The sequence below is a fragment of the Notamacropus eugenii genome, chromosome 1 (assembly GCF_028372415.1).
Source record: "Notamacropus eugenii isolate mMacEug1 chromosome 1, mMacEug1.pri_v2, whole genome shotgun sequence".
NCBI lineage: Eukaryota > Metazoa > Chordata > Mammalia > Diprotodontia > Macropodidae > Notamacropus > Notamacropus eugenii.
In genome coordinates, this window is record NC_092872.1 from 75,810,762 (window position 1) to 75,837,122 (window position 26,361).

The following is a 26,361-nucleotide window of genomic DNA, read 5'->3' on the forward strand; positions in this document are numbered from 1 at the left end:
GGTTCAGTGACTTGCCCAGGGTCACACAGTTAGTAAATGTCTAAGACTGAATTACCATGAGGGAAATCACTCAAGCTTTCTGAGTCTCTAGCTTCTTTAACTAAGAGGGAGATGTGTGTGAGAATGGGAGTAGATCCATTAGACTTGATGTTCTTTAAGGTTTCTTCTGCATCTAACAATCTATGACTAAATTGGAGCACATTTTCCATAGAAAAACTTTATCAGTGTAGCTTAGTTTCCCAGACTGGTCCACAAAAATCTATTTGAAATAATGTAGCTGAATTGTCACATTTCCGATGTACCAAGTCGAAACGTGTTTTGAGTGATGGCGGTATGGTTGAAATTAGTGTATAGCTATCCATAGAGACTACTTTGAAGAGCTCAGTGCACAAATTCTATTGTATTTGTTAAAGCATCAGTCACCTTATAACTGCCAGGCACTATCTTGATCTGGTTTTTAGGACAGTTATTGCATCTGTCAAATCCCTAAAGAAGCTTGGAGTAGTTCTTACCTATAGTGGGGGGGGGGGGGTAGGAGGAATTGGAATGAGGCATTTCTATACCATAAGCAAAGTGTGAAAATTGTACCAGTATTCCTCACTATCCACCAGAGGTCTTGTGTCTAAACTGTAACTCATGGGACTTCACTTGTCAAAACAAATCTGATTATAGAAGTAACTCTAGCCTATTCTATTTCTCCCCTCTTCTTTCTCCTATTTTTGCCTAGTAGGAAAACTAGCCATAATACAAAACCCCCATAAACCTGGTCTTTTGCCCCCAGCTTCTGGCTCAGCTGAAATCCTCATGCTGTTTTGCTTAAACTTTATACTTACACTATTTTCCAACGCTTTTAGAAAAACCAGAAAGAACTCTTGTCCTAGGACCACTAGAAAAGCCTCCTCTTTTTAATTTCCCGAGAGCCTGAGCTATTACTGAAACCTTTCATCTCCCAAACAGGAAATTTGCATCTCTGGGTACCAAGTTCTTTAGAACAGGGATCAAGGTCAGAGCAGCTACTTAGAGCCCTTAGTTTTTTCCTTTAGATGATGGCCCTGGATTCTTGAAGGCCAAAGCCTGGCAAGCACAAGCTCTAGCAGATTATATTTAACTAGAAAGGCCTCAAATATGTACCTGGTAATAAACTGTGGGTTTGTCGTCTGGGGAATGACCCACCTAAATTTAGAAAGCTCATCAGTAGATTGGTTCAGATGATTTTTTTCACCATAATAGCTCACAAAAACTATCTTCTTGGGTATAGAGGGTACGTAACTTGGGTTGATTAGAGGAACACCCACACTGATGCAATAAAGCATTCCTAAAGGAGTAAAATATATACACACATACATGCGTGCATTACATTCGAACATTGTGCTTTCCTTGGAGGCCACCGACTCACCAATGATATCTTTTCATGCAACAGTGAAAAAGTGGACATTCATGTAGCACTGCAAGGTTTGTAAAGTGCTTTACATTTATTTTCTCACTTGATATCCTAACAACCCTGTGAGGTAGATGCTTTTATTAGCCCCATTTTAAAGATGAGGAAAGCGAGGATCAGAACGTTCAGTTGACTTGTCCAGGATTGCCCAATTAGCAAGTAAAGTGTTTGGTACTTCCAAAACTAAACCCTTGGATGGGGCTGAGAATAGATTCATCTAGCACTAAATCCTTGTTGTTTGAAATAATTCAGTGCAAAGGCCTAGATTCTGGGACTAAAGTCCATCCATGTCCTATCTAGTCCATGTTCTGGGTCCTCAGTAAACATTACTCTGTTTCAACAAAGGCATAGGAATTCTTGAACAAATGGGAGACTCAGTGGGAAAATGCCTGAGAAGAGAGACCTGATACAGAGTAGAATTTGCCCATCTTAAGGCTGTGGGGCTTTCCTGGCATCAACAACTTTATCACCCCAAGTGACAATAAACAGGTTTGCCTTTGGTTAATCCATTTGACTTGTACTTTAAACAATAGGTTTTCATTCTGTTCTATTTATGGTCTTTTAATTCAATTCTTTTTATTCAGCAGGCAGCCATATAATGCTGATATAATTTCATTATTCTCTTTTATGAACCCTTCTGTTATTCAGTATAATAGAATTATGGAAACCTCATTGAGTCGTGTGGTGGCCTCATATTGTGTGGGCATTTGGCTGAATTTAAGAATGTGGAAACCAGGGAGGGGGCTCCCCATCTAAAATAATGGAATCACTGACACAATAAAATGGGGGGTCAACACATTCCCAGCTGGCAAGAAAGAGCCAAAGTCCTGCTAAACGTGCAGCATACACCATAGGGAAAACCATGGAGATCAGCCTAATGACAGGAAATTCGGAATCTCTGCTCCCTGGGTGAGAAAAATCCTGTCTGCTAATCAAGCACCAAAGGAGGAAATTGGGGACGCACTCCATAGCACTGACTACAATAGATATGAGAATGTGTAAAGTCCAAACAATTCTTGTAAAGCCTTTTCAACAGCCATGCTTTCATATTTTAGAAAGAAAGAAAACCCAAACACTGAAATGGCTTCCAAAGTTAATCAGTTTGGGAGCTGAACCCCAGGCAAGGAGAAGCTGACAGAGTGGTGACAAGTTTACGTTGCCTTGCTCTCATTTGGTGATAAACCCTTGTTGAAGTGTCTAAGCAAGTTTGCTTGGCTTTGACTCTCTGTTTAGGCTTTCCATGGAAACAGTTGTTCAAGGGAGTTTGACCCAATGCTTCTGCCAGAATGGGGGAGAGGGCAATGGGAGGACATGGACCTGTCACTACCTTTAAGGAGAACTAGGGTAACCTCTAAGAAGAATACCCCAGGGAACTGGTTAATCTCATGCCACAGGGTTGGCCTGAAAGATCAACTTTGTTTTGCAGAGGAGAAGAGATTCGGATGATATCACCCAGCTTGAGTCAGTGTTATTTTGTGTGTAACTAGCTAGACATCACCTTAAGTGCAGGGAGTGTGTGATGACTGATATAATAATGCTTGTCAAGTATTCTGAGATCCCAGAAGAATGGTCAAGTGGAAAGAATAAAGCTTGGATTATTATTTAGTAAAGATTGCCAGCTCTCAGCTCTTTTCCTCAACTCAAGATTGGGAAACTAATCCTAGGAGGTATTCCATATTCAAACACTTAACAGCCCTGGAACATGGGACCTCAAATTTTCCAGAAAATTTTCCTTAATCCAGAATAAATTAAAAAGCAAGCCTTTGGCTAAATTACAAGCAGTCCAATTTTCTTTCTGACACTCCAGGTTTATAACACAAAAAGACAAACAGTCAGCAAAATATCTTTCAAGAATTCTTAACTTTTTGTGTAATGGACCCCCTTGGCTATTTGTTAAAGCCTATCTCCCCCTTCTGAGGATAACATTTTAAAATTAACAAAATACATAGAATTACAATTGAAGTGAACTATATTGAAATACGGATGTCAAAATATTTTTTGAACAAGTTCCTACGTTAAGAAGACTTGTTTTAGGTAAAGTTCATTGTGATGTTCTGGTGTGATACTTTCTCTACCAGTGAATATTGCAACCCCTCTATGACTTAGGAAATGTGCTTCAAGAGCTGACATTGCTGAGAAGTTGATCCCCCATGAGCATACCTGTCCCAGAAGACCTTTCCCGTTTTACTGTGCCAAAGGTACATGTTCTAAATGGAGTCCATGATGCCATAACAGATCAAAAGTAGAACCCAGTTGCCCCTATTTCCCCCCTTTGGTTGCTGAATTATGTAATTTTTTCTTTTATAGTTTGAAGGATTTCCTAAGGTCAGAAGCTGGCTTTTTACATAACTGTAGAATCTGATGTATCTTCCTTTCCAAGGTTATTATATGGTAATACCTAAGCAGTGGTCTTGGCCAAAGTATATCTAATCCAACCACCTCCTTTTATAGATAGGGAAACCGACACTCAGAGGAATTGAGGGATTTGCTCAGAGGTCACTCAGGCAGTAAGTGCCTGAGGTGCAATTCAATCCCAGGTCCACCTGACAGTTCGTTGTTTTTATTTTCTAACAACACTGCCTTTCTTCACCATGGCCAAACATACTTTTTTGCAGTTTTCCTCTATTGCACACACTTCACAATATTCAGGTTTAGGAAAACAGCATCAGATTCGATTTCTATCTTAAAGACAGAACAACTCTACTATCCTCTGCCATATGTATCCATAGAATACTATTGACCTCTAGGTTTCTATACTTTCAAATTTCTTTAATCTTGAATTATTTAATTCCAAGAAGGGTCCAATTGAGGGATTACCACCAAGACTTTCTGGAAGATGGCATCCCAACGTAAGAAACATTCAGTCCACAGGTGTCTTTGCACAATTCATTAATATGTACATTGGCAATAAGCTTGTATATTTCTACATTGGGTATAAGACATACATGCCTGGAATATCTTCAAGTTAAAATTTTCTCATTCATCATACTTACTATGTTCATGTTTTAATTTTTTTATAATCCTAGTCACTAATTTGACCCTGATTGACCTTTATATAGGAAGCATGCAACAGAGAGGAAGAAAGAGATTCCATCTCCTTCCCCTCTAGCCACTGCTGAGGAAATGGAGGAGAGGAAGTATAGTGGAGGAAAAGTTGTAATAGTTGCCTGAAACTTCACTTAGGTTTCCACTGGTCCCTCCAGTGGAATTTTGAGAATGGTCCTACCCCAGTGCAAGTGCTGTTTCCTAGCAGCTAGTATCTTTGTACATGGTGTCCCAAAAGTCTTAATGCAATTTTAAGCTATTTAAAACTGAATTAAGACTTTTGGGACACCTTGTATAGTTTACAGGGGTGACTCCAAGGTGACACTAAATTGAAGAGAAAACTTGGCTCCCAAAGCCTACGTATACCTTGAGGAATTGAAGCTAATCTGAAGCAATTTATGAATTATCTAGATTACTTGTCAACAAAAGAGAATCAACAAAATGATATTTTAATTTTATTTTTTTCTTTCCTCTTTGCTGAGTGGTTCAGGTTTTTTGAATCAGCCAAAGAGTAGATTGTTGTTATTGGACTGGTTTTTGTTGTTGTTTTTTGTCTTAGTGCCTATTGTGTGCTCAACATTTGTTTTCCTTTTTCCATAGACCAGTCAGCATTTATTAAACACTTACTATGTTCCAGACACTGTGTTAAATTCTAGAGAAATAAAGAAAAGCCAAAGACAGATGCAGATTCCAGTAGATCTACTTCTCTTTGAGAAATAGATGTGTTTCTAAAGAGTTGTCTATAAATGGGTATATTATCTAGTTACAGTTTCTCATTAACTTCCAATACAATTCAAGGAATTCTTTCTCACAATGGGGAAATATGATAAAAAAAATTATATAGAACTGAATGAGAATGGAAAAATGTAAATCAGGTCTTCATTAGGAAAATAAATATTTCTGATGCTATATCCACTATAATTATCAAAATAAACCCTTGAATACAAAGATGATCATAAAATTTATAGATGGGAAAGGGATTATCAGATATGCCTTTGGAACTTCATTAAAAGTTCATTTGAATTAGAAGGCTTATATCAACTGGTGTATATCAACTTGCTATCCCAAAGATTCAATGCAGAAATCACTAAAAGAGAGAAGAGCAGCTATGGTAGTAGGCGTCACTCATTGGTCAAATTTCTCAGAATCCCTGGGACTCCCTTTCGGAATGATCAAGAATCAGCTAGTTCATCCTTTATTTCTTTCCCTACTCTCTTGAAAAATGAAGGCTAAACATTCTAGAAAATCAGAGAACATATTTTTTTATCCTCTCTGTAATTGTCAGTAATTGGTTCATCACAAATTATTAATCTAGGCTGACTGGGAACTGTATAGTTTTCATATGAACGAGGAAAGAGAATATGTAAAGAGAACACTATTCACTCATGTTCTTCCTATAGAGTAAACAGAATGAAATGGATGGACTCCCAAAAGACATTTTCACTTGAAGGCCTAATTCATATATATATATCTATACATATATATGTATGGAGATATATATTTAGGCTTTATATATACATATATGGATATATCTATCTATCTATCTATCTATCTATCTATCTATCTATCTATCTATCTATCTATCTATCTATCTATCTATATATAGGCTTCATCAGACTGAAGTTCACAAGGCTCAACACCTATTCTTTCAAAGATTCCCTGTTTACCTTGAGGAAGAGCTCACGAGCAAGAGGTTGGGATATGGCCGTCATCACAGAACCATCATGATGAATAACAACAAGAAAAATAACAGGGTAGAAATCCAGTATCCTAAGAGAATAGAGCATCATCAATGAAATCCCTGACTGGGTCTAGGAATTCTAACTCTAGCACTTTTGTATTATGTATAGTGTCCTGAATACAAAGCAAAAAAAATTACAAATCTAAAAACACAAATTAATGCTTCCTTGTACAAAGTATTTTATCTTTAATTATTAGGGGGAGAAAACTACAAGTACAAAGAGATCATAAGTTACCTCCCATACCTGTCTGGAGTTTCCCCTGTGTGTGATATTTGCTATGTAATCATGAGAAATTGTACACAGAGGAGAAAACAAGCGTCCAAGAGATGGAAAACGTCACTATGGCTTTGTTTATTGGAACCCCTCAGATTCCTCCTGGATAGGTATTTTCTTATTTATGTTGAGAGGATTTTTGTGATATAAGCAAAGATCATCACCACTTTACAAGACCTGAAATTAAGCCCCATTGAAACCTAGTGATTTTCCCAAGGTCACTATGGGAGTCAGTAATGGAACTTGGAATAGAATCCTTCTTCCTTCCTGTATCCCCATTCCTTGCTGAAGCAGCAGATCTCTCCCAGGGCTTTTCTTACTGAACGCCTGAGCTCTAGAAGAGATTTGTTTTCATTTGTACTTTCCCATATTTCCACATTTTAGAGCCACTGATGGTTTGCCAAATACATGTTTGGCACCATCCCCCACCCCATTTCTTTCACTTACCCTGCATAGGTGATCATACCTCTGTTTAAAAGGGGAAGGAAATTAAGAGAAAGACTTAGTGGAATTATATATATTGCCCCATCATCAAACAAAGGTTTCTCTCTCTTAATAGATTTAACTTTTCATTCTCTCAAAATAAGAAAAAAAATCTTTAACATAAAATCAAACTGCTAGGATCCAAGTATCTGGAGGGTAGAATTATGAGAGACAGTGTGAAACCTTGGAAAGACTGCTGGTTCTGGCAGGAGAACATGGGTTGAAATCCCACCTCTGACATTTACTACCTGAGAGAGGCAAGGCAAAATCTTTAATCAGTCTAGGTCTCCATTTCTTTACTTGTAAAATGAGAGAACATCTTGGCCTCTTAAATCTCTTCTAGTTTGAAATCCTTGACTTAAGACTAGGGAACAGTTGATAGAGTGGACAGATCACTTTTAGAGTTAGAGCACCTGAGCTCAAATCCCACCTCTGATCCTTGATAACTGTGAGACCATAAGCAAATCACTTAGCTGCCCTGCACCTAATTTCCTCATCTGTTTGCTGGGTAACCATGTTAACCACCAGGTGCTTTTTTTCTCTTCTTCTAAAGGTTTCCAGTTTTCTTATGGTCTAGTTTGAGGGAGCAAAATCAGTGCAAGGTATGGTTAAGACTTCCTCTCTCTTCCTGTTTTGGATAAGTAATTAGGTGACCCTATTTAATTAGACACTCTTCAAGAGATTGGTCTGATTTATGCACTACATTAATGATTCATGGAAAGGAGCAACTCTAACATCTTGCCAGCATACAGCATTCATTTTTTTTCCAGTTGAGTTCTGACAAATTGTTTTGCAATACTGAAATCTGCTTATTTTATTCTACAGCAAAGTGTCAGCGGCTGTCCTGGCCTTGGGCTGAGATATAATTTAGTCAGTGCATTAAGGAAATGAAATGTAACTTCATGTAAAATAGGTAGTTTGTCAAATAAGCAAGAAAGAAAATTAGTTTGAGGCCCAGCTTTCTCACATCCATCAAATGAAGCTGACAATGTAGATTTCTGAAATAAAACTAGTTCTCCCCCGTATGCAGAAGAATCACAAAGAGGGGAAAGCTTGGGGGGGGGGGGAGATTGAATTTGAGTAGATGTTCAGAGGGACTTCTACGATAAGATTATAGGTCAATTCAACTTTTCTCCCTAAGTGGAAAATCATCCTTCCTCCTGCTCCCACCCAACTGTTTCTGGATGTTTTGCTAACTTCCAAATAAGACTTTGTTCTGAGAAGCTACCATTTTTATTTGATCACTTTCACTTTCTCCCATTCAGGTTCTAAGTTAGTATAAAAATACAGTTTATGAGGTGTCAAGTCTTATCCTGACTGAATGAAATAATAGAGGTGCTTCATTTTGGTTGGTACCTTTACTTTCATTTTGACAAAGTCCAAGTTTTACAGAACAAATCCTTTTATTAAGGAAATTTTTTTCTGTGAAGTTTGGGTTCAGTCAAAGAACTGCACATGAGGACCTGGAGGGCCGCATGTGACCTCAAGGTCACAAGTTCCCCACTCCTGGACAAAATTGAAAAGTAGGGGTCATTTTTCTCCGTTGCTCCCACCTTTTCATGTGGTCCTTTTCTCATTTAGATCTGTGATGAGATCTTTTCTAGTCCCTGGGAAATATCTTATTTTAGGTATTCATACTTTAATTTGAATTTAAGGTAGCACCCTCCCTCTATTGAGAGAACGAAGAGCCTTACTATTTATAATTTGAATTGATTTTGTCCTTAAAGTACTGACAAGCACTGGTAGCACTTAGAAGGGACCATAATTAATAAAATAACTAGCATTTTTGCAAAGTTCTTTAGAAATATTTTTTTCTTTTAATCTTCATAACAACCTTGGGAATTTAAAATATACAAGGAATAGTTTAAAAGTCACAGTTGTAACTCCCAGTTCATAGCTAATAAATGGTCAAAGGAAATTTTCAAATTAAGAAACACATGTTACTAATAATCATTTGAGAAACTGCTCAACCTTGTTCAAAATCAGAGATCCATATGAAAACAACTACTCAGGTGCCATCGCAACCCCATCTAATTGGCCAAAATAAATAAAAGCAGAAGCTAGGAAAATCAGCGCTGGTGGGACTGTGGAGAAACAGATAGATTCATTCCTTGTTGGTGGAATTATAAACAAAATCTTTTTGAAAAGTAATCTGGTACTGTGAAGTAAAAGTTATTTTTTTAAAAAATCATTTGATCCACTAATTCCAGACTGGAGGATACATCCTAAAGGTGTTATGAAAAGCAAGAGTTATCTTTTCAAAGATTTTTATTTTAGAATTACATGTAATTGTCAAAAAAAAAAAGGAAGCAATCTAAATGTTCAAACAATAAGTGAATGGACAAAACAGTTAATGTAATGGAATGCTGCAATGCAATTAAAACTAATTTGAAGAATTTGAAAATAACAATGCAAAATTTAAAAAAAATCTAGAAGGATGGAGTATTCATTATTAGAAGAAAGTGGATGAAAATTAACAGAGAGATACTGGATTTATGAAAACCTGGGTCCAAGTTGAGTTCATGACATATCCCTGAGGTGTAGCTCTAAGTCACTGTGAGTGACTTACGTAACTGTAAGGCTGAAGTGGTCAATTAGAGACTGATATACAATGGTAAATGGCATCTCCATAGTGGGAATTCCCTACATGAGTTGAATTATAGGTCTGGAACACCTCCCCCCCAAAAAAAATGAACCTAAAGGGGAAATAAGCAAGTGGCTAAAAATTCTCACAATATATTATGCTTTAAATTGATTTAGTCTAAATATGAACAATTACTCAGCAACTTTAGTTGGTTGTATTTGATGTTGAATGGAGAGAATAGGGATTGGAACTGTGATTTAATTAGTATGAGGAACTCCTGAATCAAAAAACTTCCTTTAAAAATTCAAGTCAATACCTTCTCTGCAACTTTCAGCCTTTGAGAATTGACTGAAACACAGAGGTTAAGTGACTTGCCCAGAGTCATACAGCACAGAGCAGGATCTGAACCCAGGTCTTTCTGACTTTGAAGCTGGCTCTGTCCACTAGGGCACACTTTCTCTCTAAATTTTAAGTAAAATATTTAATTAAAAATGTATCCTGGAGGTTGATTGAAAGGTTCCCTTGGAATCCTAGGATGACAAGCCAGTCCCAAGCCACATTATATCTCAATTATAACTGTTAACATTTCTTAGCCTACTTGATGCCAATAGCTTAGGATACTCCATGATCAATAATGTGAAAACAGAAGCAGCAGGAGCAGCAGCAGAGGAAAGGTGTCTTCTGACAAGAGTTGTGTTATTTGCTATTTGCTCACAACAGAAACCTACTTGAATGTACATTTATCTCATCTAGTAGGCATAGGCTAGAGAAGAGGTTCCTAAACTTTTTTGGTCTCTTTCTTTACACCTTGGCTTTAATTAAGTCTTTTCATACCCTTTATTCAATAGAAAAGGAAATACTTTCTAGAGTTTAATATGCATATGCACATAAGAAATAAAATAAAACAGTTTTTCATAAAGGAATTTTTATTTGGTACATAACATATTTTAGTGTCATTAAATTGTTCTCTCTACTTCACACATTTTTTTCAATAACACTAGTACTTGGAAATAGTTGCTTTTCAAATATCCCTTGCATTCCCTCATTTTGTAAACCTAAGTGCTTGCACGGGTGGGGAAGCTTTCTGAGACCACCTCTGCTTTTTCAACTAGCCCTTGGAAACTAAGCCTATGCTTGGCACATACATGGTTATGAAATTGTATACCTAGGAGAAGTGCTAAAATAAAACAGACTTAGCCCTTTGCATTAGAGAGATATTAAAATGAACCCAGACTCTAGGCTGTCAAGTAGAATTTGCATTTATCTGTTGGGATTGAAGTACCATGTAGCTAAAGCTGAGTGAGTTTGCACACAGCAGTCTAATTAATGTTTTTATTAACATGTATTAATAAGATTTTTCTCTGGGGCTCTAATAAGTGGTTGTTGGTATATCCTGTGGAGTGCGACAGCTCCTCTTTCCCTTGTTGCCTCCTCATGTCTCGTACTATAGTACATGCATGTATAAAAGCTCACAGAGGCATTCCCTTTGCTATGCACAGCCCAGCTGCTGTCAAATTACATAGACATCTATTGTCTGAGCCTTGAGAGCTGTCTTCCCCTCCACAGCTTCCTTGCTGGGCTCTGCACTTCATTATATCAAAATGTTCGTAGAAAAAATGGGCTTAATCCCTGCAACTTTGCCAGCCCTATCCATCTTCCAATATTTGGAACATCTATAATGACAAAAATGGCATTAGAATTAATATTTCACTTGAAAAAATTGCAGAGATTTATGTGTTGCTTAAATTTGTCAACAGAGACTTTCTGGCAAAGTGATAAGGTCTTTTGAAAAATTACCTTTGCTGCTTCACGTTGCTTCTGCATTGGGAAGGAAATGCTTTTTCCAACAGTGAGTCCATTTCCCTTATGGACTGCCAAATCAAGGTCAAAGTTTTAATTGCGAGTAGGATGGAGGAGATGAGATTTGGATGGGAGGAGAAAAATAAGCAAAAGAGATATTCTTAAAAGCTGAACTTTTAGCCTAGGGTTAAACTACATGTCAGATGATTTAGTTGGAGTCTTAAAGCTGTCTCCCACATACACACTACCTCAGATAATAATTAGAGGTTATAGATTTAGAGCTAGGAGGGACCTGTCTTTTACTCTTGCAGTTATTTGCATTTATATCTATTTATTTACAAGTTTCTCCCTCATTCGTATATAAGCTCCTTGAGGACAGGGACTTTGTGTATGATTTTGCCTTTCTTTACATTCCCAGTACTTAGCATAATGCTGGCACATAGTAAGCATTTAATAAATGCATATTGATTAACAAAGCACAGCATCTCATTTTCCAGATGAGAGAACTGAACTCCAAAGAGGATAAGTGACTTTACCAGAGTCATCCAGGTACAAAGTGGCAAAGTGAGGATTCTTTATCTAGTGTTTATTTTTCTTCTGTACTAATCCCCCACTAATCTTTAGTGTTTCTATGACTGATTTCAGTTCCATTCAACAGTTATTGAGCACCTACTCTGTACAACATAATGCTCTGGGGTTGGGGTGAGGGGTTCTAGGAGGTTGATTACAGTGATGCTTTTACCAGGATCTGGGCTAATGGAAGAGTATTATACAAGAACAAATGGGGCATATAAATTCTTAATAGCTCCAGTGGCTCAGGCGGGAATTCTAGGAATTCTTTTTTTTTCTAAAAGATGTGAATTTTTTTGAAATTGTAACATCTGTATTGAGTTGAATTGATCATTAGTTTATGAAATTATGAAATGAGGACAGATACGCCTAATTCTTTGGATACTTGTAAGGAAAGACCATGATTTGGAAATGGGACAACCATCAAATTTTAATAATCACAAAGGGTGTGAAGGCAAACAGCGCAGAAAGTACAGAGACCAGCTGTGAAAAGTGGGGATGTATATCCCAAACCAGGAATGCAATGGGGAAGGTAGGCAGGTGCAAGGGTAAGAGGATGGAGTGGGGGAGAGGCAGAGAGTGTCACTCAAGTTGCCATGGTTGTGAGCACTCAGCACCATGGACGCCCACCTAGAATTCAGGACAGGGAGGTCTCATTTTTATAGGGTTTTGGGGAAAACAGATAAACATTGTATCTGTGCCTACTTTGGGTTACTTCATAAATCATCTTAAAGTTATAGGTAAAACTTTAAAGTCATCTTCTCTAAGTTATCAGCACCATTTTGATAGTCTACTGGTCTGGAATGGTAGAGTTGTGGAACTCATCTGGAATTTACATGTCATAGGATTAGAACCTTGACAACATTGCCCAGATGGCTTCTGCTGATTCAGTACATATTACCAGCATTTTTGGTTAAATATTATGCAATTTGTAAATTATGCTCTTTTGATCTTTGAGATGGTTTGTATATGACTTCCAGCTTCCCCCTAGCAGTCTTGTTTCCTGCTGTTGCACCTTTACACTAGCTACTTATAAACTGATTAGGAATATGTGTATATGGGTGTGGAGAAAGGTTAGAGGAACCAGAACAGGATGCAATTTTAACATAAGGCTGAAATCAGGAAACTTTCTAGGAATATATAACTTAGATTATCTTTTTTTAAGACAGCTAGTCAGTAGCATGGTTTAGTAAGATAAAAATGAAAGAAAATATGAACTAGTATCTGAAACCAGTACTTATAACAAGTGATGAGAAGGTAACATGGAATTCCCAAGGGGAAATGATTTCCAATTTAAATCTCTGACTAGAATTCTGGACTTAAATCCTAGGGTGTTTCAGGCCTGCCATGCCAGTAACCAAAACATTTAATAGTGATGAGAAGGAATCCCTGAAAGAAGGCATTCTTTATCTATCCCTGGGTAGTACGCTAATCTCAACTCCCACATGTAAACAGCAAATGAGATTTCACCAAATGGTGAACTTGATTTGACTTTTGAGCCTCCTCTCCTCTAGGTATGTTTTGGGAGGTCTAATGTGCAGGACTAACCTGAAGTGTGTCAACAGAGTCAAATCTAATTCACCCTCTTGAGAATACATTCTCAAAATCAGCTGTAAGTGAACTTGGCATCTTGCTTATTTCATTTAAAACACAAAAAGCCAAGAAGAGTTCATTATTATTGCTAAAAACTGAATGATAGTCCCCAGGTAAGGGGCTGAGGTGAATCTCAGAATGATTACTCAGTGTTGTTCTACCCATTAAAAAAGGATGAAAAGATAATTCTTGTTATTTTTAAAATTATTCTTCCTTATATATGTATAGGTGGGCTGGTGATAGGCAGCAAATGGAAGGAGAAATTGGGGTCTCCACCATTGCAAGGGATAATTCTTCAGATTCAGAGTAAGGAAAACTATGCAATAGGACCCGGGAAGTGAAAATTCACCCTTCCTCCTTCATTAAAGATGTATTCATCCAGACGTGATTCTCTCTGTCCCATCCTTTCATCCTTCTCCTCCCACATCCTAATGGTTGTCTATCTCTCTCTCTCTCTCTCTCTCTCTCTCTCTCTCTCTCTCTCTCTCTCTCTCTCTCTCTCTCACGCTCTCTCTCTCTCTGTCTGTCTCTCTCTCTGTCTGTCTGTCTCTCTCTCTCTCTCTCACACACACACACACACACACACACATGTGCACGCACGCACACACACACATTCACATGCCTGCTCCCTCCAGGAGATATAACCAGTCATCTGCTTCAAAAAGATTCCCTATCCTTTCATCATACCTTGGAAACATTTATCATATCTATCTAGGGAATTATTGTCCCATTGCTCCATTATAGATTGCTTGAATTGGACCGTTGAAATCTTCATGATTTAAAAATCTCAAAGTGATCATTAGCACAGATCCCTTCCTTTCTGATGATCTGTCAGTCTTATCTTCCTTTTAAGTTTGAGTTTAGTGGCTAAAAAGATGAATTTTACAGATGAGACCAAGTATATAACATGTGTAGTGTACACACACACACACACGATCCATTTTTAGAATATTAACAAAAGGTAAAAAGGTTTAAGTCTTGTTTAGGAAGTACATTTTATCTCTGTTACTTTAATAAACAAACAGCCAAACAATGAACCCAAGTGATAACCAAACTTAAGGATGGGGCATATTCATGTTCATTGTATTGGTGTTTCATACCAATGCTACCATGAAAATGATTTACAATTTTATAAAAAAAAATTATAAACATTTCACACTGACTACAAAAAAGTAAAGAGATACTTCATCATCATCATCTCCATCACATTCAATGGTGACCAGATATAGTTTCATGGTCACTATTATAAAGATAGTAACAGTAGTTTTAATTCCTGCTATGTATAGAATTCTTGATGCTGTAAGCAGTATTTTTGCATTACTTTTCTCATGTGATTCTCACTACAACACTGAGGTCAGTAGAGCAGCCATTAATATCATATTATATTCTTCAGATAAGTAAACTGAGACCTCAGAAGATTAAATAACTTGCCCCAGGTCACATAGCCAGTTGGTGATAGATGGAGAACTGGAATCTAGGTCTCTGAACTACAAATACAGTACATTTTTTCAATGGAAGAATTAAAGAATTAAAGGAGAGTGTAAGACCACTACTTGGATATTTGATTAGAGAGAGATTACAAAAAAAAAATTCTAGATAAGGAATGGGAAGAGAACAATATGTGGAGTTACAGGGGAGTCTTTGTTTCTAACTCTAGGTCCTTCTTCAGTTATCAGCAACGATGATGACTCCGCCAGTCCACTCCATCACATCTCCAACGGAAGTAACACTCCATCTTCTTCAGAAGGAGGTCCTGACGCTGTCATCATTGGAATGACCAAGATCCCTGTCATTGAAAATCCTCAGTACTTTGGAATCACCAACAGTCAACTCAAGCCAGACACATGTAAGTACAGATGTTTGTTTTTCTTGGCTGTTTTTCTTCTTCTCTCTATGAACTGATGTGTTTATTAGAATCAAAAAGATGATTGGAATGGATTGAAATGCCTTAGTACTGTTGGGGCAGCTAGCCCATGGAATGGATTCTTTGTTTTCTCATCTATTGAGATCCTTAGGATGTGACACTTGCTGGCATGAGAGATGTAGTAAGACACTGACTTCTCTTGGAGTCTGTTGTCCAAATCCATTAACAAAGAAAAATTCAGTCAAGATGGTACTTACCTTGAGAAAACTGAACAAGAAGTATAATCAGACTGTGTTCATTCAGTTACAAACTATTGGAAATGTGTATAATTTAAAATTAGTTTCACTTCATTCTATCATGAAATACCTTTTGAAGTAGGAGAAGATGGTTATGTTTGGTATAGAATAAAATCATATAGATACTTTACTCCTACAGTATAGTCTTAAGTTCTAGCGCAAGGTTTTGGATTTTTTTAGTGATGTTAAGTATCAATAAGATTTTCAATAGTGCATGAAGAAGATATTATCTAGGTTGACTCCTAATTGATCAGTGTGAAGTTAATCCTATGGGGCTAACTCGGTTTGAAGCCAACAGTTTAAAAAGCTTTGGAGTATGTCCATAGTTCTCCATCATCACATGACCCAAATACCTACTTGACCCCCAATTTCCATGTTCCTGTGATCTATAAAGCATAAGGTATAAGGCAGTAAGAAGGAACTAGAACTGCTGTAATCTAGGGCAGTCGCCTGATTCCAAATTTGTACAGGCCAGCCAAGAGTTAGTCTCTTCCACCTACTTTCATATCCAGAATATTTCCCCTGCTACATAGGCTTCTTATAGTGCTTCTGGGGTAAGGTGAGAAGTTTTGTGTTGATAGTCTCGTGCCTTTCCACCATGAATGGTGGAAGCCAAGCAACCTTCAGCATCCCAAAAATGGGCTGGAGAATGGAGTTAAGTAATGGATAATAGTCCTTGAAATCAGACTCTCCTGTTATTTTGTACCTTTTCCTCATGTTCCTCACATGAATGCTTAAAGGATGGAAAAGGCTTTAGTTGATTGGATGGGAAGTATTTGAAGCCTGTCATTGGGTAAGGCTGGAGCCCACTAATTTTTTAGATGAATTTTAAAATGTCGGGAGAAGTGAGATGATATATGAAAAGAGCTTTGAGTTCCTTGGGGGGAAAGGTGTTATTTGCTTGCAAGGTATTATTCTTATTCTTCTTATGATGGTGAAATGACATAGAGGCACTATTTTACATTGTTTATCAGGAGATCTCTCTTAGGACAGTATTCATTTGCTGGTGGCACTCATAGTATCATGCAATGATTACACATATTGTATGTTGGCTTGCATTAAAATCATATTATTAATGAAGTTGATCATGGCAGTGCCCTCCTTGCCAGGAAAAACCCTCAATTTTTATGAATGATATTGGAAAAGAAAGTACATCCTTCAAGAATTTCACCTCTAGACTAAAATATCCTTCACCAAAACAAACCGAAAAGCAAAAACCCTACCACAATAAAGAACAAAGGAGTTACTGTGAAAGGGATTCTTGTATTGTGGGGGTGGTTGGACTAGATGGCATTATCAATATCTTCTGATGCCAAGATTTCCTGATTCTGTGACTGACTTCCTTGAAAATTTGTACAAAGAATATTTTCTTAATTGAAGTTCTGTGGGGATTTTTGCTAGGGTTTTGAGTTAAGTATTTTTGTTGTTTTGGTTTTTTGTGTACATGCTGAAATATCAACATTTTTAAAAGATGTGGGGCATGATGTGTTCCTTTTACCTGGCAGAGATTAGGAGAAAATGTAGAGACATTGTCTTCCCAAGGGTTTGCTTGAAATAAAACTGTATTTATCAGTCCTATAAACTGGGATAACAAGATGCCTATTAAAGAACGTAACTCTCAGGAGCTGACTGGAAAGGTGAGGCAAGAATTCTCCCATGTAAATTCATTCTAAAGGAAGACATCCTCTGAAGAAAACAGAGAAACTTAATAAGCAGTAATTTGACTTTCTATATTTTAATTATTTTTCACACAAATGTAAATGAGTCATTCTTATTAGAATAACTTCCAAAAAGGAAATACGACATTTGATTACAGTGGTGATTGGAAACCTAGAGTCTTCTGTTCCTCAAAAAAAAATTTCAGAACCTTTTCCTACAACTCTATTTGCTTTAAACTGTTCACTTCTAACTTCTGAAGCCTCTACTGTTTGACTTTTGTCTCCTATCTCCCATCCCAGTCAAAGAAACTATCTTTACCCAGGTCTCTAATGACTTTCATTGCCATTTTCCCATCTCCATTCTCAATCTTTCTCTCCCCTACTTGGTGTACTTGATTGGCTACCAATTATTACTAATTACTCCTTGATTTGGGGCTTTCAAAGTACTTTCCTCAACTGGTTTGCTCCGTAACTCATCAGTTATTCCTGGACTGTGTCCTTTTTGCTGGACCCAGACTGCTTAGCTTCTTCCTTCTGGAGAACCCCCAAGGGCTTTGTCTTCACTCATGGTTTTGCCTTCTTCGAGAACAACAGCTCTTTCTGCTTCACATGTGGATTAGATCATTAGCTCCTATGAGTTTAGTTAATATTTCTGTACATAGGAGACTCAGTTTTGTCTCTGAATTCTTCACATTTCTGAACTTTCATATCTCCAAATGTATTTCTCCTTGCCAAGTCAGATTAAAAAAAGACAAGAACAAAATTTCTTCTTTTTTTTCTTCTAAGCCTTCATTCACATCTTCTTGCTATTTTAACTGCAATGAGTAGCATTATTTCCTCAGCAAGTCATTTTCAACTCCTGGCTGTCTTTCCTAAAAGCCAAGCTATTACCAACTCTCCACACTCCATTCTATTTGACAAAACTATCTACATTTCTTTTCCAATGGCCAGAGCTTGAACCTCAGTCCTTATTATTTTTCCTGCTGTTGCTACCTGCCATTTGCAGAACACTGCACTCACTATCCCTGTGATCTTAGGCAAATAAATCTTTTTTACTTCTCTAGACTTCCGTTTCTTCATCTGTAGACTACGGGAGACTGACTGGTAGAGCAATAAGTGCCCTTTTAAAGCTATAACATTCTGTTCTCCCGACTGAGGTTTCTTTGGGTATCATCATTCTCTTTCAACATCCTTAAAATTCCTGAAACTTTATGAATTCCTTAAAAACATTTCCTAGGTTTACTGAATGGGCAGCTAGGTGATGCGGTAAATAGAGCCCCAGGAAGGGAGTCAGGAAAACCTGAGTTCAAATCCAGCCTCAGACACTAGCTGTGTAACCCTGGGCATGTCATTTAACCCTGTTTGCTTCAGTTTCCTCATCCATAAACTGATCTAGAGAAGGAAAAGGCAAATCACGCCAGTATCTTTGCCAGGAAAACCATGCCTTAATAATAGCAACAAAAGGTCTCCTGAAATGAAAGATTTCCTTCTTCATTTCATCCTTATACTCTTGCAAATTTCCCTGCTCATGATAATAATATTTTTTCCTATTTACATATCTATTGATAGATGTATCATTTGCCTGTGTTATTTTTTTTCCTGTCTAATTCAGATTGTAAGCTCCCAGAGCTTAGGGTCAATGTTTAAGTTTTTTGGTGATTTCATTTCCATGGGAATGCTTAATAAACACTCACTTATGATGATGACTGTGAGACCAGACCAATTTACCTGCCAATTATTGATATTTGATTGTTAGCATCCCTACAGCAGGTTAAGATACCTCTTTCTGTCTTTCATTTTTCCAATTTACCAAAATTAAGGTACATTGGAATTTATTGACTGGATAGATTTTCCTCAGTGTGGATCATTGGCTTTGCAAAGCTAATAATCTTCATTATGGACATCTTTATTGTAGACATCTAGAAACGTAGAGGCCTAATATGAGGAAGGGCCTATTGTGCCCTCCCATGGATTGTCTACTTTTTATGGGGGATGAGGGGTGAAGGAGAAAGAGAGAGAGAAAGAGGGAGGGAGGGAAGGGGAGAGAGAGAGAGAGACACAGAGAGAGAGAGAGAGACAGAGAGAGAGAGACACAGAGAGAGAGAGAGACAGAGACAGAGAAAGAGAGAGAACGTGAGTTTTGGAATTCTCATTGACTTTCTACAGAAAACACATGTGCTTTCTTATGGAATACATTAAAAGTTTCTCAGGTTTATAATGTGTGGAAGTCACCATAGACCAAGAAGTGAAGAGTATGGACATGGGGATAGTGTGAATGGGAGAGTGTTACTTGACTCTGAGTTTTAGTTCAACAGATAGCAGCTAGTACAATGAAAATTCAAGCTAATTGTGACGCTTATATGGTTTGTGAGTATTTTTTCCCCAAATGTTTAAACTTAGCTTTGTTTAGTAAAGGACTAGACTGGAAATGGAAGGAAAAGTTTTTAAGCTTGTGGTGACAAGTACCATAATGAAAAATTCACTAACATGCTTGACCTTCATTAGGCTTTCTTAAGAGATTCAGATTCGCCACGTTAAAGGACTCTGTTTTCCAGGGTTTTAGTGCAGTTTGCACAGACAGGACTCAATTGCTTCAGAGCATGTTTCAATAGAAAGTCTGTCTACTTTATTTCAGGGCCCAGAGGTTCCCCCAAGACCGCCTGATAATAATTTGGTATTTGGAAGCTCCTGCATCACTGCAGGAATTAATGGAGCCTAAATCCAGGCCTGATGGAGGAGAAGAGTTCTATGGTTTATCTGCAAATTCTGGCCAGACAACACCTTGACGTCACTCCTTAGCTTCTGTAACATAGCCAAGAAAAGAAGTTACCTTCCAAAGACAATACAGTGTGCTCTATTGACCATCCCCAACCAAGTAGTATGCCACTTTATCTGTAGACCAATCTCCTCGATCCATCAGGATTGCAAGATGGCGGTGATGATATTAGCGACATCAAGTCTGGAGTTTGTCTTCTGTAGTTAATCCAGCTAGTCTGTTTAGGCCTAGCAGCTTCATCTAAAAGCATGAGTTGCTTTCCCAGTAGGATTTGACAAATTTGGGTCAGCGAGTGGCCCCATTGCCACTTTCTCCTTGACTGCTGAGAAGGTCTTTTGCACACAGGGCACAATGGAAGCAGCCTTTTTAGGCTGAAAAGACTTTAAGCTTGGGTTCCCTTGAAAGATGGAGATTTGTTATACCTTCCCCTTTAGGGAAGATGAACCTCTCAGACTCACTGTGCTTCTTCTGAAATTCTGTTGTTGTTTTGTTTTATTTTTTCCCCTCTCTTGTCAGTAGTCACTCTAGCGCAGTCATGCAAATTAGCCTGGATTATTTGTCTTTGCTGTATGTATCTGTATGAATCCATCCTCATAGGGTATGGTATACATACACCTAGGGGTCAGTAATGCATTATAGCAGATAAATACTCAAGCACTTTTGGATTTTGTTCATTTTAATTCTATTTTCAGTTATGTGAATATTATTAAACACCTTCATCCTGAGCCACATTTCATCAGATTCTATATTTCATGTGTATATGTACATATATACGTGTTTCCACATAGGTAGCATACTGCAAAGCAGTGTAGACTCATAGGACAAGGTCCAAAGGATGTCACGCTAAGATTAAGAGAATAAAAAAGGCTGCTGAAACGTAAGAACTGTAATAAAAATGGAATTTAACACATAGGAAACTGATCTTCAGTTGTCACAGTTAGCCATTGTGACAGCAAAAATGATGAGAAAGAAGGAATATTTTGGTCCATGTATAGGTTTTTTTTAAGCCTGCCTCTGAAGGAGCACCAGAACAGGGGGTTTTAACCCTTTTTGTGTGTCAAGGAACCCTTTGGCAGTCTGAAGAAGTCAATGGAACCCTTCTTCAAAAAATATTTTAAAATATACATAGGATTACAAATGAAACTAATTATATTGAAATACAGTCATCAAAATATTTTTTAAAAAGGTCATGCACCTTTTAGGTTAAGCACCCCTGTTCTAGAACAAGCTGAGGTTATATTTTTAAAAGTATTAGGAGTATATGTAACTAAAATTTCCCTCCATGCTGCAGAGGGAGGACAGAACTCTAAAGGGTATTGAGTAGGCACTATATGTTAGAGGTGGGATTGGAACAAATCACGTGCGCTGACTCAAGCCAGTACCCTTTCAGAGCCAGTATCACCCTGCTCCTACTAAAGGCAATAGAGAGATACTGAAGCTTCTTGAGTAGAGGAGTCACTGGGTCAAAATCAATGTCTTTCAGAGTTGGAAGAGGTCTCATAGATCACCTAAGTTAACTCACACCATTCCCTCTGCAACATAGCATCCCTTTCAATGGCAAGGTTCTCTTGTCATGACACTGTAGAACATCCAAGGACACTGTGGGAAAGCATCAGAAAAAAATATTTTAAATTCTATTTTAATTGCTTAGAAAAAAACAGTTAAATTAATGTAGGATGTTTATTTTTCAAACTTTTTTTATTTTAGAAACTTCACTGAAATTGTTTGTTACCAAGGCAAATGTGAAAGATATCTGGGTCAGCAAACATTTATTAGACCCCTACAGTGCCAGGCACATAGTAAATGCTTAATAAATGTTTGTTGACTGAGGGCAAGGTATATACTAGCAGCTAGAGAGACAAAAAATAATTTTTTAAAAAGCAAAAGCAGTTTTTGTCTTCAAGAAGGCAATATTTTCCTTGTAGTGTATAGCATTTATATAGATAATAACTACAAGATAGTTTTAATAAGCACTAACACCTGGGGGGGACCAGGAGGTCTCCCCACTGGAGATGTCCCCTAAATTGAACTTTGAAGGAAGCTAAGGATATAAGAGGCAGAGTTGAGGAGGGAGGGCACCTCCAGGCAGTTCTGTACAAAGTACAACGTTAGGAGGTAGAATTCTGAGGTCAGGACATAGCAATGAGCCATTTTGGCTTGAACATAGAGGACGTTAAGAGGAATACCATGAAATTATTCTAGAAAGGTAGGCTGGAGGCTGACTGTGAAGGAATGGAAATGAAATGCCAAGTAAAGGAGGTTATACTTTATCTTATAGACAATAGCAAACCACTAAATATTCACAAGTTAACATAAAGAAACATTTGTTTCTTACCAGTTAGATACAATCATCTTCTCACCTTAGTCAAAGAATCATTCTTTGACTCCAGGATATATAGAATTAACGTAGGTGCAAAACCTAAAATCAGATCCTGAATCTAACAGCTATTGTGGGGATGGAGTTATAGACTGGTTCTGGAAAGACAGTCATCGCAGAATCTAGGAAGCGCTGATGACTTGAAATCATCTTCTAATCAAGATAAGAATTATGAAATAGACCACACCAGATATTTTAATTCAAATTCTCCAAATTATCAGAAGCATCCAGAAAGAATCTTAATGGGTTCAATATTCTAATGTCTTTGTTCTGGGTATTTCCCAGGGTGCAACCCCTTCTGAGAAAGAATTTGTCAAAAGGATTCATGTGATTTAACAGGACCTTCTTTTTTATTGCAGGTTAGTCACTCTTGCATGTGCTAGCAGATTGGAGAAATGGGATCATCCCAGCAAACTCTGATACTAGAGAGCCGCTTTAAATGGTTAAGAAGCTTCTTCCTCTCAGATGCTGGGAAATTTGAGTAGTTCCTTTAATGGAGCAAAAAAGCAATTTGAGTAGAGATTGTGAAATCATGCTGAGTTTTTCTTGGATACAATATATACTTAAAATTTTTTTTTCTTATAATAAGTCACAGCTTTTGTTCTTGTGAAGATCTTTCTCCACCTTCAGGAATTTTGCTAGGCTCTAGGATTCTGTTATAATCTCTCTTTTTCTCCTTCATGGGATCATAGCATAATAGTATTTAGAGTTGAGGACCAGAGAGGTGAGATTACTTGTCTAAGGACACAGAAGAATTAGTCGATAGGACCAGAATTCAAATCTGGGTCTTCTGATTCCATGACAGAGCCTTGAAAATATGACACATGCAGTTGTATTGAAGGAAGTAAGAATGGAAGTCTAGAGAAGAGAAAACTCAAGGTGGTGGAAAGGAGGTGGTGGTTGTTCAGTTGTTTTCAGTCACGACTGTCTCTGTGACCCTCTTTGGGGTTTTCATGTCAAAGATACTGAAATGGTTTTCCATTTCCTTCTCTAACTCATTTTACAGATAAAGAAACTGAGGCAAGAGGCAAATGGAGTTATATGACTTGCCCAGGGTCACATAGCTAGTAAGTGTCTGAGTTCACATTTAAACTCAGGAAGAAGATTCTTCTTGGCTCCAAACCCAGTACTCTCTCTACTGCACCACCTAACTACCCTAGAGGAAAGGCAATAATTTTTAATTAAGTTTTTCTAATAGGAAAAAAGTTTAGATCTGCTCTGTCTAATTGCAAAAAGCAGAACCAAGAGCAATGGATAGAATTTGCAGAGAGGTCCAATAAAATCTCTACCAATCCATCCAAGAGTGTGATGGACTGCCTTGAGATGTAGCAGATTCTCTCTTACTGGTAGTCTTGAAGGAAAGGCCGGATGACCACTTGTCTAGGGGATTCTCTTGGGAGTATGGGTTGGCCTCAATATCTGTGGGAGTTCTTTCCCATTCTGAAACTCTGTGATTCTGATTCTGACTCCAAATCCAATAGGCTTTCCACAATATCTTACAGTTTCTTGTGTTATTGCTGTTTATCGTTTTTTCCTCAGAGGTTATCTTGATGGTCAAGTAAGGATGTTCTCTCTGTCAGAAATGGAAAAGTCGAAGCTCTAATGTGTTAAGGGTTTGTTTTTGAGCACATGGGAGATACAAATGCACTTCCTGGTAGTTAAATCTTAAAGATAATTACATATCTTTAGACCCAGAGATTAAAAGGAATCAGGATAGATTCAGCTGTAAAGAGTCAAAAAGTCTAGAGTAATGCAATGTCGCAACCTTAGCCTGCCTCTTTGGCTTAGGTTTTCTTAGTAGGTAGGATGCCTTGGAGGGAGAAGTCTGATTTCTGTTGGGAGTGACTCTTGGCCTTCCCTGGTCATTCATCATAAAAGATAACAGTAGGATAGACTGTCAAGGGCGTATGGATAATGTTGGTTAATGTTGGCAGGGCATAAGAAAATTTCATAGTACCAAATGGCCTAATGATTTTGGAAATCTTTTCACAAGGTCAGTTAGGGCCTTGCTCAATCACTTTGAATGCCCTATGCCATAATGCCTAATGCCCTAATCTCCTATGCCATGAAGTCTACCCATTGGGTGCTGATGGTGTTCTTGTGTGTCAGGTGCCCTCATATATTTATAATGTACGTGATTTGATGTTGGCCATAACTAGATAGCGCTACTTCAGTTTGCTATAGTAGAAAATCTTCAAGAAATATGATTTATATGCTATCACAAGATCCATATTTTTTGCTATTATATGGCAGCATTCCATCAATGCTGGTATTTTGTTTGCTGACTTTCTTAAGATTGACGGATTTTAAAAAATGATTTCAAAATGAATAAATTCTTGGACTTTGTAAGACATTAGATTAGTGTGGCATTGCATTGGAATGGAAAAAGTTCTAAGGACAAACAATTTGATAGACCACAAGCCTAGTTTCTTGATCACTATTGTTTACATGGATGGTTACATTGCATTAAGACACATTTAAAGGAGAGACATGCTGTATCATTACTTTCCATATCGCTCTTACCAAACACAGTCACTTAACGATTATGACATCTTGGGTTCTCTGTAGAACAGTTCATCTAATACCCCACATTTATTATAACAGGTCACTTTTCAGGCTATCGTTTAAAGAATCCTTTTCACCCAATGACTGTTTGAGGTAGGTAGTGTATGTATCATTTTATTGATGGAACAAAGAAAGGGAAATAAAGGGGGAAACGTCTTAGAATTATACAATGTTAGAATCAGAGTGACCTCAGAGATCATTTACCCCAACCCCTTCATTTTACAAATGAGGAAACTGAAGTCTGGAGAAGTGATGTGATTTGCCCAAGGTCCCATACCAAGTAAGTGTTAGGACTTCTGCATAAGTGCCACTAGTGGTTTTTCCACTGTGTTAAGCTGCCTGTCATAGTTGGACGATCAGGGCCATACAGCATCCCACTAATGACCCAAGAAAGTTGTTGTCATAGAGCAGGCTGCCTAAACTTCTATAATATCAGATCTGAGCAAAATATCTATATGTCTATATATGGAACCTGTTCATTAAAGGAGATAGCATGGCATATCTATATGAAGGGTAGCTCCATTGACCCATATGAGGTTTTATACAAAGATACTGCTAATTATATTATGTTTCAGAGGGTTTGACACTGGAGGGAACATTCTAGATCATATAATGCCACTTCCTCATTTTGTAAAAGAGAAAATTGAAATCTATAGAAATTTTAATGAAGATTTGTCTAGGTAAATCAATAGCAAGAAATTGAACCTAGGTCATCTTATACAAATCAAGCACTCTTTCTGTTAAACCTGGGAGTTCTTAAACATTTTTGTGTCATTACCCTTTTGGCAATATCGTGAAGCTTATGGACTCATCTTAAAATAATACATTTAAATGAATAAAATAAAATGTACAGGGTTATAAAGGAAACTAATTATAGTGGAATGAGGATGTAATATTTTTTCCCTATCCAAGTTTCATGACTCCCTGAAATTCATCCATGAACTCATCGGAGGTCCATGGACCCCAGTTTAAGAACCCCAGCACAATACCATTGCACTCAGTTGAGTTTGTATTAGTGTCTAAAGTCATCTATCCACACTCCACTTTGTGACCAAAGGGAGGTGACCAAAGTAAGAAGGTGACATATAGTAATAGAGCACATCAAGAATAACAGACTTTCTCTGGAATTCCACCCCTGACCTCGTTCACAGTGTTTTAACCAGCTGAACTCACCAGCCATGGAGTCTCGCGTGTGAACTTGGCAGTTGAGCTGTAAATAGAGCTTCTCTTGTGCTATACATGATTATCAGTCTAAGAACGAGTCAGTACCATGCCTTGTCCCATTAATGCCACGTTC

The 26,361-nt window shown here is 37.6% G+C and overlaps 1 protein-coding gene across 3 annotated transcripts in view; it reads left to right on the forward strand.

Annotated features, from left to right (window-relative positions):
- The window catches only part of NTRK2 (neurotrophic receptor tyrosine kinase 2), a 405,509-nt gene that overhangs the window by 213,678 nt on the left and 165,470 nt on the right, over positions 1-26,361 (forward strand). The window contains exons 12-13 of one of the 3 annotated variants that reach the window (XM_072605917.1): positions 15,186-15,374; positions 19,982-20,853. In XM_072605917.1, coding sequence (XP_072462018.1) covers positions 15,186-15,374; positions 19,982-20,010 — 218 coding nt within the window. In that variant the 3' untranslated portion in view covers positions 20,011-20,853. Of the gene's footprint in view, positions 1-15,185; positions 15,375-19,981; positions 20,854-26,361 lie in introns of those variants that run through there. The other 2 variants (XM_072605907.1, XM_072605913.1) reach the window with 2 other exon arrangements.